A 13056-nucleotide genomic window follows, 5' to 3' on the forward strand; every position below is an offset into this window, starting at 1 on the left:
CCGCTGTTCACAGCCCATTTCCTGCCAGCAGTTAATGTTGGTTTCCATTAACCATAATCATAATCAAACCCTAACCAAGAAATGTTGTGCCTAAACCCAACTAAACCTTAACAACTGTGGTCAGAATCTGTGATCTCAAAATAATATAAATGTTTTTTCTCACGATAATATGTTCCAGTTTTGCAGCACTTTGTAACAATGTTGTTCTGATGAAAGGCTCATTGAAAGCTGATGAAAGCTCCAGTTCAGAGGACACTAATTTGTGTCATTATGGGAGGTATTTGTTGTGGCTGAAGAAATGGAAAAAGTAGTAACTATAAAAACACAAAGGTAAATAGCAGATAACAAACGAAAAATTAAAATAACACATTAAAGGGGTATATATAACATTAAAGTGAAACAAGATTGAAACAGCAGCAGAATGGTTTTAAATTCCCAGTGAGGCTGCTCTTCGATGCATAGCAGCTCCATAACATGGAGGCAAATGCAATAAAAGCAGCATTTCCCATTTTCTTTGTGGTAATTTTGGGGACATTTAGAAGGCAGGCTGCAGAGGACCTCAGGCTATGTGAGTAGACATAAATTGATAGACGATGTGTGTTGAGGAGCCAAACCATTTAAGTACCTCTGAAACCATGAGGAAGGCTTGAGAGTCAATTCTAAAAAGACCCAGGGAACCAGTGTAACTCAAGGAAAAGAGGTGTTATATGTAGACTCATTTGTTTCTTAGGGAATGGATAACATCAGACAATAACTGTAATGTCCTTTAACTCAAGTAAAGATCTCCTGGACCGTCACTTTAAGTAGTTAAAATTGCAAGGTCTGCACATAAAGTAATTAACATGGAGGACTTGCCATGCTGTCTTACTGTGGCACTGTGAGGACGGAGCGCCAACAGCTTCCAATGATAACGAGCTCTAGCCAGGGAGCAGTGGGAAGCCGACTTAATCTGCACAAGTCAAGTCAGGGGAGAGATGGGTTGCCCTTTGAACCCCAGATCAGGCTGCACTGAAAAACTGTCAGCGTCAGCAAGGAACCCAGCTCCCCAAACAGGTGCACCTCCATGTGGCATACAAATGATAGCTTTCTGGGATTAGGATGGTGCTGATGCTATACTATAAATCTGCAGCTACAACGAGATCCATGTTGGATTCTGGAACTGAGCACCCCTGATAAAATGAACTGCATGGTGGGACCACGGAAAATCTCACAGTGAGACAGAAAACTGTGTAGACACTGTTACAACCCTATGGTTATAACTGACAAGCAATAAAAGCTATATAGTATATTATATACTTCATATATAATTCGTTTTTCTTTAGGTAGTAGATTTCTGTCCATTTCATACAGCACTAAACCAAACAGTTAAATTCCTTCAGCTGCTTTGTTCAGATTTGCAGTTTGTATGCTGTAATACCCTTTATAATATATAATCTTTATAAAACAACCATGGAAATTGTCAAGGACTTTGACCTTGTGAGCAAATGCCTTTGACACATTATAACATTTCTTTCAATTGCAGAAAATTAAACCATTACCTCTACTGTAAAATTATGGACTTCTTTGTGTTTTTCTAATTCAATTCTGCAATAATCCTTCAATCACTTAGTTTGACAGTGAAAAGTGAAAGTGGCTCAAAAGTTGTAAGGTATGTCTTTGTAGTTTTAATCTTTTGCAACTTCAAAATTAAAACAGCAATATATGATATGAGAATTTATTTTGTATTCATGTCAAATTAAATGGAAAAAGTCAAAGTTTTTCTACTGCCAGAACCTTTGTAATCCACACAACATTTTAGTGCTCTGCAGTGTTCAGATATTGCTTTTGGAAATCTAGATGCAGCTACAGTATCTCCTAGAAATGACATTCGTATACAACTAATTCGCAACAGCAAATACATTTTGACAGAAATGTAATTCTGGCCATATTACATTTTTCAGCCATACTAGCAGCCTGGTGCTATGGATGACAATCCATTGCTTTGGTCCAATCTTAAATATCACAACAACCATTGGATTTTGTACAGACAATGAACCTTATGTAAGAACCAGGGATCCAAAAAGATTTGTTCAAGTTGTGATTACGAGCAAGTTAGGAGAATCTGTAGACTAGACTTTTTGATTTGGTATAAGTGAAATTCACAGGTGGTCTAGACCTGTCGTACAAGTCATGAGCAGATAGACTGCCTTCCTCCACAGGGGGAGAGCACACTTGTTTACCTTAAGAATTATAGTAGCTTTGATAGTAAAATTTAATTGACTAAAAGAAATCTATAACAAAGTTAATGCAGGATAATATTCTGTTCTCCCATATCGTCATCATCATGGCTTGCCAATTTACTGAGAGGTTTTTCAGATTTTAGCATTTATGTTGCATCATATTATATCATATTTTGTCACAGCAGCTTATTCATTTCAGTAGTTGTTGGGTAAATTCTATGACAGAGATGCCACAAGGTCTTTATACAGGTCCATTTCGATCCTCTGTTATAACACCTAACAGTGTAACATTACCATACTGTAGGCTGCAATATTATCTAGTTCAGTATCTCAATATCCGACTGTCTCCTTGATCGGCTCTCAGACAGGGACTCTTTGTTTTGAATACTTGTATGAACAAGCCTCACAACAAGTAGAAACTTTAGGACAAGAATATGACTCAGGGTGACTTCTGTTATCCCCTGACTTTTCCTATAGTACCACCATGATGTGATGTTTGAGTTTTCATAAAATATCTCAACAACTTTTACATGGATTGCCATGAAAATTGGTACAGACTTTCATGGTTCCCACAGGACTGATTGTAATAACTTTGGTGAGCCCATAATGTTTAATCTAACACCATCGTCAGGCACCATCAGTAAAAAAAAATTTAGAATTTCATTCACTCAACAAAATGTTGCCACTGAACATAATCCTGGTAGGCCTGTGTATATTCTCATTTGTCCAGGTCATAGTATCCTAAAGGAGTTTTTTAAATCGAAAACGCATCAGATGCGTACACAAACTGATGAAGCCTCTTGGATGAGAGGTGAAACGTCTTCACAGACAAATAACCTAGTCCAGTTGTTTTCGATTTAAAAAACTCCTTTAGGATACATAATCCTGGTAGTAAAATTTGTTTGGTAAAATAAATTCATAATTTCCACAGGACACAAGGCTGACTCAGTGATGTAATGCTAATATGAAATCTTGATTCTTGCACTGATCAACACACACCAGTGAATATAGCATACTACATTATCTAGGCTTGACTAATCTTGCCAAACATGATTATATTGGACTTTAAAAAAACAAAGTACATCCTTTCCCGTCACAGGCATGAACTAAAGTGCGACTCCCAGGAAGCTTCGGTTTTGTAGTGCTGATAAGAATTTTAGCCAACGGACCATAAAAGAATAAAGGTTGTCCATCAAAAGGCTTTCCTATAGCAAAGTTAAAATGCCCAACTCAATAGTAAGAGACGCAGGACAATAAAAATGGAGTGCCAAACTAGAGCATATTCTATAAACACTGCCCCTCACGCTGTGCTCCTATAACACCTCCTTGATTTCTTTTGTTTTCACTCCATTGCTCCAGGCTGACAGACCTCTCTCGGGCTCACTTTTTAAGAAACGGAAAACAGAAACAGAAACAACCATGTCTCTCCAATTAGAGTCAGGAAGAAGCCTTGGAAAACTTCTTATACAGTCAATCCAGCCAGCAGCCTGCATGTCCAGCTCCCTCGTGGGCCAGCAGATTCTATATCCATACAATCATCCCTCTATACAAAGAAAAGAATGAGCACTTTTGTGTGTGTGTGTGTGTGTGTGTGTGTGTGTGTGTGTCATTTGTGATAACATTAAATACCAGTGAAAAACCAGCCTGACTTATCTGAGTTAATCCACAGCTGTCTGCCTTAAGTAGAAATTGACATACACTATATTTACCATTAGCTATATTGATTTCCAGTGGTTGACCAGCATTTAATGAGAACAGAGACGCTGCTAATCAAATCAAAGTTGTTCAAGTCACTAAGAAACCAGCAGCTAGTTTTTGATTAAACCCAGTGGCTTACAGTTGTAACCCAAGCTGTTGAATAAAGAATTAAGCACAGTCTATAAACCTGAAATCCACAAAGACGCAATATAGTTCAGCTTCAACATTCAAATTAATTATATTTTAAGATACAAATATTAATGTATATTGCCTTGGTCTTATGGGGGCTGATCATGACAGTTTAACACAACTGGTGTACAGCAGTAAGATGCTGCCAATGCTACCAATGTTTGGAGGTGGTTATTACTGTGCTACAAGTTACAGTACTAATGCCACACAACTTTTTTTCTTTTCAGAAAAGATGTGTCATTATTGCATGTGACAATTTCCAAAATCTCAGAAAAGGTTTATTATTTAAAACTTGCTTCCACTCCAACCTGCCTGTCCTTCTGTCCTCGTAATATAATGGCTTTTTGCTTCTTTTGCTTACAGCAAATAAAAGCGTAAAAAAGACAGATCTGCTGATAACCAGGGTACAGCTGGTACATGCAATTTATTTAAATTATTTAGACATTCTGTGCTTTTGCACAATGGCACAGGAAACTGGTAAGAAACCATCATAAGTTCTGCAAATTTGTGATCCATGTGACTGTAAACCACCAATTTTTCAGTTTTCACAGAGAGCAGTGTGGGAATAGTTTTTAATCCGCAGTTGCTTTGTTTTTTTGTGATTTCTACAGAGACAAAAATCCTGTAATGAAAAGTCCTGCTGGGGCATTTTCTATCGAGGGATGGGGTGAAATCAGTGAATACAAATGAATGTCTAGACAGTAGAAGCTGCCTGAAACATCAACAGCTATCCACCAAATTACACAGCTCAAAGAGAAAAGGGCAGAGATGAAGTAAAGGGAATCATTTAAATCCCTTAATTGTAACTCACTCACATTCTTCCAGACAAGTCGATTGTTATGCATAGTATTTTTTTTTCCTATTCTTCTTCTGTGATTTTTTTTTTCTTCACAAAAGATGCATGATGATAAATGAGCCTCGCAGGCCTTTCAGAGTTGTTTTATTATATAGGCTGCAGAATACTCACCCCATGAGAGGATCCAGAGCTATTCCTTTAGGATTCAGTAAGTCTAGCTGTAGGATAGTCACACATGTGTCCCCACCACGGTTGCAGACAAATATCTTGTCAGTGACCCGGTCAACAAAATAGAAGTTTCCCGTCAGCCAGTCAATGGCCATGTACTCCACATCTGCAATGAAACAAACTAGGCTTAGATTATTGTGTAAAAAAACTGAACAAAAATATATAATACAGTTGATAATGAAACAAAAAATAGAAGCCACATAGGCCTAACCCCAAATATACTGGATCATAAGGATCCTACACCTCCCATACTACAACTTGCATCTTTTAACATCTTTCAAACTCCATGCACAAGTTTGTAGTGCAAGGTTTCTGTCAAAAATATTCTGTCTCCAAGTATTCACCACGAGTAAACTAATCTTGATGTGTAAAGTTGGTGCAATGGCCCTTTAAATTATACCATGGCCTATGAGAATCCTGTTTAATTGACAGGTTTCCATTGTTTCCTTCTGAAGGACAGACACCTATAACCTGACATTTGTGATGCAGGTGTTTATTTGCAGTTTCAGTATAAAGAAGTAATATCAGCAACAGTTTGACTCAGTCTCAAAAAATTCACAAACGAAAACCATGAAAACCAGAAAAAAATCTCAAATTTGTTTGATATTTGTGAGAATCTGGACTGGATCAACTAAGTGGAGGAAAAGAAAGCACTGTTGAAGTTGCGAAGCTGGCGTATCACACAGTCCAAACCACTGAGCCTAACCTGCATTAAACTGCACAAATAATGAGAGAGAGAGAGAGAAACACAGGTGAGAATGTAAAAGATAAAAAGAGATAGAAGGCAATAGAAGGGTGAGTCTCTGTGCAAGTGTGCTGAGTGATGTATATCGTAGCTGAAAAGATGCACCACTATCCTCTATTGTTAGGTAAGAGATCTCAGATAATCCTTTAAAAATGATCACAAAAGGAAGGAAAGGAGTATGTAAGAAAAGTAAAGTATGAACAGCTGAAAACGTACGTTGCAAACTTTGTTGTGTTCTTATTTCCTGTTCCCGTGTGAATCCACGCAGATTCCTCGTTTCAGCACAGCGGAGCTGCCCAGAGGACTCTGTAGACAGAACCCAGCACACATTTTCCTGCTTGTGCTGGAAATCTAATGCCAGTGTTCCATTTAATCCCAAAGACCTTAGGGGCTTGAGGCCTGTTCCATTTAGATGGGTGATGACAATACGATCTGAACCACCAATGAGAAGCACTGGACGGCTGTCACCAGGATCTGGAATGAAAGGGAAAACAGAGGTATTATTTTGTTCCTTTATTTCGAAAGCACTATTTTTACTGTTGAAACATCAAGAGACCAAAGAGACCTTAAGGAAAGACAAGATTACATTAAAGAAAGGAATAGGTGGAAAATAGTTTCAAAAATACTTGTGAGGAACACAGAAACACAGAGACCAAAAACAAAAAACAAAAGATAGGCAGCAAGTATGCCATGAGAAAGAGTCCTTCGGCATGGATCACACTCAAGAAAGAAAGAAAGGAATTCTGACATTCACCAATGATTTCTTATTTGGGATTTGTTCACAGCTAAGAACAGAAACTACGCACACTCAAGAGCACTCTTACGCACATTTGAGCGCTGACATGTTTGACCAAAATAAGTGGTTATTGCGTTTTCTACAGTTATATAATATTAAATTATTTAAATTACAATAATTTTTTGTCATGTTTAATATAAAAAAATAATAATAATAATAACAACTTGTTATTTTACAAAGCATTATGGTCTGAAAAAAAATTAATTAACACTACATTAACACTTAACCGCTCGTTCGCAGGTTTGATTCCGATGCACCGATTTTCGTTTTGGCACTTCCTCAACTTTCCCTTATGGTATCTCTTTGTGACTTCTGTCTATGTCTGCACACAACCCTTCAGTCTCGTGCCCTTTTAAGTGCATTTTCAGGTGTTTACCTATGCTAATTAGGTCCAACTGGCACACACTTTCAATTTAGAAGGAGATTGGCATTCATCAATCTAAGAAAACAGGTGCGCACAATTCTGCGGTTTAGGAACACATTCATGAATCTGACGTAGAGTTTTCAACAACTTAAGAATTTAAGAAAATACTGCAGATATTGGTGAATGAGGCCCATTGAGCTGAACTTACACAACAAACTGAGGAGCATTAACATCTTCCACTTAGGTGGTGGACTTGATTTTGTCTGAGCCTGTTTCTCCTGCTTGGACTCATGAGAGGACTATCCATGGTGGTACAACCGAGATAAGCTGCTTTATGGGCTTAATTGACCGTGCAAATTCTCCGACATCAGGTTCATCCCTCAAAAAGGACCCTTACTTACTCATTCTGATCTTCCACACAAGTTCAAGTCTAAGTTCTAATCAGAATGGGAGGTCACATATCAACCAACTTTTAGCAGTGACACATTTTTCTCCCACACTAGGGGGTAGATGGGGTTTTGACCAGACTCTTTGATAGAGGTCTGTCCCAGCTCTCAATCTAATACAGATTTTGTTAGATAATGTAGCAATAACAGCAAACCTTTTCTAGAACACAGACCATCATACAGTATATTTCAAAGCTGAGAATTACATGTTGCTTTTTTACAACAAATGTAGGCACTGCAATTTATTTCATCCGCAGCAAATGCACTATTTACTGCTTTTTGAGAAAAAAAACTACTAAGGTGCTCAGCTGGTTAGGAAAACTACCTCTACAAAAATAAATACATATAGCTATATACCCATGACCTGTTTTAAAGGATTTATATATTCAAATATATATATACATACACACACACACAAACAAACTAACACACAGAGACAGTTACCCTCATTATTTGAATGTGCAGTAGCGGGTCCATTATTTGGAGATTCACACAATTCCTGCCATTAAATATATTCTGCATTGGTCAGATAAAGGTATTTGTTGGCAATGTGCAATTATCCCATAATTCCATAATCTGTAATTTGGTATTTAACATGAATCAGTGAAGCACATAATCAAGCAGACATGAAAACCATCAGTAGAGTCAGATTTATGTTAGGAGAACAAATAGATATTATACCATTCACTTTAGTCTGAGCCAAATGAGAAGAGATTAAATCAAGATTAATCCACCCCCACCTCCTTCCTAAAAAAATAAAAAAATAAAATTGTATGCTACAGTTTTGACTTCAATCTTACACTCACCACATTAATGTTTTTCATATCATGCTGCTCCTCATCTTCTGGCCTCAGAGAGCTCTATCTGAAATTTATATTCATAAGCTTTTACAACTAATGGTAACCTGATAGTTATCCCCGTACCACTATCGCTCTCTGCTAAATTAATATTAATGCATGTGAGCATTGGGTTCAGTTAAGTTTATGGGTAATCATATTCAGTTTATTCCTGGTAGGACTCCAGTCACATTGATTAAAAGCTGCAACAGTGGTGTTCTCCCCAGCTAGGTGTATTGGGCCTCCAGCTATCTTCAACCCATATATGCCATTGTGACAACACCCAAAATAATATATTTCACTTTATGGTTCAATGCATGACACAAATATATACTGCACAAGGTTAAGCTTGTACTTGTGCTTGGTGGACCACCAAAACACAATACCTCTTTTGGTTGTTTTATTTCTAAGTGGGCTGTTTTACTCATCGGGACAGATTTGTTACCAGCATCAGGCATTAACATAAATCAGGGTGACGCTGGGCATTGTCTCTGCACAAAATACTCCAGACTGCTCCCACTTAAAGTCTCATGCTCATTAATTTTATCATTATCCTGGCCTGACCATGTCTACCTATTCCCACATGGGTGATAGATGTGGTCACTCCTAAAGCACATTAATCTTACCCTTCCAACACTGGTGAGAATCATAGTGATGATAAGCTAGAATTCGACTCCGGCTGAACAAAACTGCCCTGTTTATTATTAGAAATGAAACATACACACTATGCAGATAATGTTGTTTCCTGATGTCAGTGTGCCGCTCACCTTGTTTGGCTTTGCAAGATCTTCTGTCAGGCTGTAGGATGTATCCCTCTGTGCAGCTGCATCTGTATGACCCGTAGGTGTTCGTGCAGGTTTGGCTGCATGCACCATACATGGCACATTCATCATGATCTTATGGAAAAAGGAACAGAGTCATTTGTAACAAATTAGGTGTGCTCAAACATGACCCAAATACATAAAGTATACTTAATGTGGCCTCACTCTGGCACCTCAGGCATAATTACTTTTATAACCAATGAGTCTTTTTTGGAGCTGCAGTACCCTATAAACCACTCTCTCATATCTTCCACAAACAGGATCAAATTCAGGAAGCACTGCTACTGTGTTAAACCTCTTCCTCCAGCACAATTATGCAATTTTATGCCATGACGTTGGCATAAGGTAAGTGCAGAGTAAAGTAAGACTCTAGACTAAACTCTAGAGGCACCTTTGACAGCAAAATCCTGTCTTCCTGACTGGCTGTCAGAAACCAGGCCTGTGGCACATAAGAAGAGCATAAAGAAGAAAAAGAGACACAGAGAAACGGTGTACTCTGTATACAATATGCGTGTGTGTAAGGAGTGTAATGCACTGTACACCAGGCCCTGCCTGCAGACAGATGGTTCTCATATACCCAGCACCTCCTGCTTATTCAACTGAAGGAAGTCTGGCCGAGGGCAAAAGGAGAAATTGGTGTGAGGACAAGGGAAGAAAAGCAGGGAGGGCTCCATGGCAGGAGGCCCCCACCAGCGCTGCAGAATCCTACCTCTGCAGCTCGTTCCGTCCTCGCCGACCTCAAAGCCGTCAGCGCAGAAACAGAAGGTGCCGTTTCTTGTCATGACGCAGCCATAGCGGCACCGGAGCTCGTGGCAAGCTGACAGGAGCTCTGCAGGGGAGAGAGAAAAAAAAAAGAGGATTGGAGGAAAATGGTATGAAAGGGTAGGTGGAATGGGAAATTACATTCTGATTTAGGAAATTACTTTTTCATTTCATTTCATTTGGAAAAAGATTCCGACTGATGATGACGCGTTTGAAACCATTGTTAGACAAGAGTTTCTATGATTCTATGATTTTTTTTTTTTATGAAAAACTTTTACGATTTTATGTGTGAAAAGAATTGTATAAATGTCATTGTGTTAATTATTAAATGTCACATGGTATACACAGGTGGGCAGTAAAAGGTTGTTTGTTACTGTAAAGTTTAATGACACTTAACAATCTAAGACCTCTTATAAGAAGTGATAAAATGTATTACCAGCTTTGCTTTGTAAAGTCATCAAATGACAAATTGAGTGCAAACACTGTCATTTCCCATGTATTTTCTGAATGTTGTGGATGGTGACGATGATCTGCATAGCACTAATCTTTAAAACAGAGAGGAACAAAGGACAGCTAATTGTGGCATGATGAATGTTACACAGAATAAGTGGCACAATTGAGTAGTATAAGCCTCAAAACAAAGCTTTAATTGCACAAAGATTGATATACCACTGCTGAACATTAATTAATGTCAACTTACAGCCCAACAGATAAAGGCTTGCATTGATTGTCCTTGGTCTTTCCTGTGCTAACCATTTCAATACACTGTGAAATGCGACAGCAGCAGCAGACAAAATCTTTTTTTTTTTTTTTTTTTTGACAGGGTGTATTTAATTCAACAGAATATTGGGAAGTGAATGACAATCAAAGCTTCAGTTATCATTTCCTTCTGAATGAAAACACAGTCTTTGCTTTTGATTTTGAAGAGTTGGAATTATGTGATGTCAGTATATCAGACATTATTAAACACAGTTATCAGAAGTCTGTTTTTCATTACAGTATCTAAACTTCCTGCTAGCTCACTGACACATTAAGACGGATGGTGCAGTTGGATTGTTTGGAGAGCGATATATAAATCTCTGAATGCTTGTTGGAGAGCAATATGTCAACTGATAATCAAGAAAACAGTGTAATAGTGAAGGGAAACAAAAACATCGCATAGAATGTGACTGTGACTAACAAGCCAGAGCTACAGTATGCATGGATCATTCTGACAAACATGTACATGTACACACAACTACACTTCTTAACTGTTGTTAATATGTATTAGGATCTGAAAGGGTTTTTAAAAAACTTCACAATAAAAAGAAATTGTTATAAACTATGTTTAAACTGTTCTAAGCACCACTGCATTGTGTAAAAAGTACTTTTATTGATATTAAAATATGCAGGTTGTAAAACAATAGCCCTGTTACCTTCAACAGCTTCGGATAGGGCTGAGATGGAGCTACAGGGGTGAACTTTATGTGTATTTGGTTTTCATATAGCCCACGGAGGAGTTTTGACTGACAGAGGGTTGAGTGGAAAATGACAAAATTTTCATTTAGGGGCAAACTCTTTTTTGAGCTGATAGAGAGCAAGCAAACACAGAAGTATTAAAATGGTAAAAGCCTGGTAGCCTCTGGTCCTCACTGACCAGAGAGAGTCTGCTTGGATATTTATTAATACTCCTCACTGGTGAAATGGTGGTGAAATGATTCTAGGGCAGCAAAGAGCTGGAGCTGAATGAACTTAAAGAGAATCTGGTAACATATATTCCCGTAAGTCATGGCATTGTTTTTCAGCGCTTATAGTATATGTTGTTAACATGAATCATTCTGTGGTTATACTATAACCCATTATTCTAGAAGTCTTACTAATATTAATTCATTCAAATATAAAAAGCAGTGTTTCACATGAATAATGGGAGATTTTGAGTTACAGCTGACAATCAGCATTTTCCCTCAAGTGATCATAACTGAAAATAGAAGCCTTTTTTCTGATGTGCATGAAAAAAAAAACTAACCATAGTGAGAAAAATACTAAAATTTTGTTGTTGTAATGCAAGTCAATTTATAAAAAGATATCTAATTTTTGAGAGTGATTTCAAACCTGTAAACCTGTATGCTGCTCTTGCTGAGTAGAAAATACCACAGTTGTTTGTAATCGTGTCAAAAGAGCTTAGTGATGTTGTCAAAGGCCAAATCGTTCTCTGACTGCTGAAACTACCCAAGATTCAAACTGAGCACAAAATGAAAGTCCCCAACAACGCAGCCTGTAAAGATTTTCACAAACAAAGTGAATTTTAACCGCTACCAAGACAAACCTTAAGTTAAAGACAAGGTTAGATCTTTAGAAGAAGAAGAACTAATAGTTTTCAGACCACCAAACAAGTCAGAAAGGTTAGCAAGGGCCTAAAAATGCCAATGATGTTAAAGCCTGCAAGAAGCTCATATCCAAGTTCTGGTTCCTGTTGCAGAGTTTACTGCAGTTATACAGTATAACCCCAGGAGACATACCCATGTCTCCTTAATTGTATTTTCATATATAAATAATTTGCATTGGTTAATAGTTTGCAGGAAATGTAAAGCTGCTAGGTTATGTTTTAAAGTAACAAACATTTATGTGGATGGGGAGGGGGTTTATTTCAGTCTATGTTGAGTAAGAATGCAAAGATGGTTTCTCAGACACGACGTCATAAAAAGCTCAGTAAGTTTTACAAGGGTTCTGTTGATAGTCTGTGTTAAATGAGTGCCTACATCTATACTGAGTTTCAGCTCTCATTATGTTTGCCTGTACACTGGTAGAAAATACCGTATGTAAAGAGGTCATTCCTTTACTCTGTACTTTAAGAGTTCTTTTGATTGCAAGAAATGTAAAGAAAAAAAAGTAAAAAAATAAAAATAAAAACGTAAATCTCAAATGTACAGGGTGAAGCATCATGAACAAAAAGAAACAATCAAAAAAAATATATATAACAATAGTAATATAACAAAAAAATATACATACTGTAGATGCATACAAGCACTCAGAAATACACACAATTGTCACTTTTTGGCTCTAACCACAATTTTAAAATGCATTTTCAGCTCAATTGAACACAACAACATTAAAGTTTTATCCTCTGAGAATGAAAGTAACAGTCTGTTGGTTCATTGTTAAAACATTTTAATGTAC

The 13056-nt window shown here is 37.5% G+C and overlaps 1 protein-coding gene across 8 annotated transcripts in view; it reads right to left on the reverse strand.

The window, feature by feature from the left end:
- lrp1bb (low density lipoprotein receptor-related protein 1Bb) overlaps positions 1 to 13056 on the reverse strand; it is a 251401-nt gene that overhangs the window by 139029 nt on the left and 99316 nt on the right. For all 8 annotated transcript variants that reach the window (XM_056389279.1, XM_056389275.1, XM_056389278.1 and 5 more), the window contains 4 exons: positions 9848 to 9967; positions 9085 to 9213; positions 6092 to 6349; positions 5074 to 5236 (listed from right to left, as the gene is read on the reverse strand). In XM_056389279.1, the coding sequence (XP_056245254.1) occupies positions 5074 to 5236; positions 6092 to 6349; positions 9085 to 9213; positions 9848 to 9967 (670 nt within the window). The remainder of the gene's footprint in view (positions 1 to 5073; positions 5237 to 6091; positions 6350 to 9084; positions 9214 to 9847; positions 9968 to 13056) is intronic.

This window comes from Seriola aureovittata, chromosome 11, assembly GCF_021018895.1.
Source record: "Seriola aureovittata isolate HTS-2021-v1 ecotype China chromosome 11, ASM2101889v1, whole genome shotgun sequence".
Classification (NCBI taxonomy): domain Eukaryota; kingdom Metazoa; phylum Chordata; class Actinopteri; order Carangiformes; family Carangidae; genus Seriola; species Seriola aureovittata.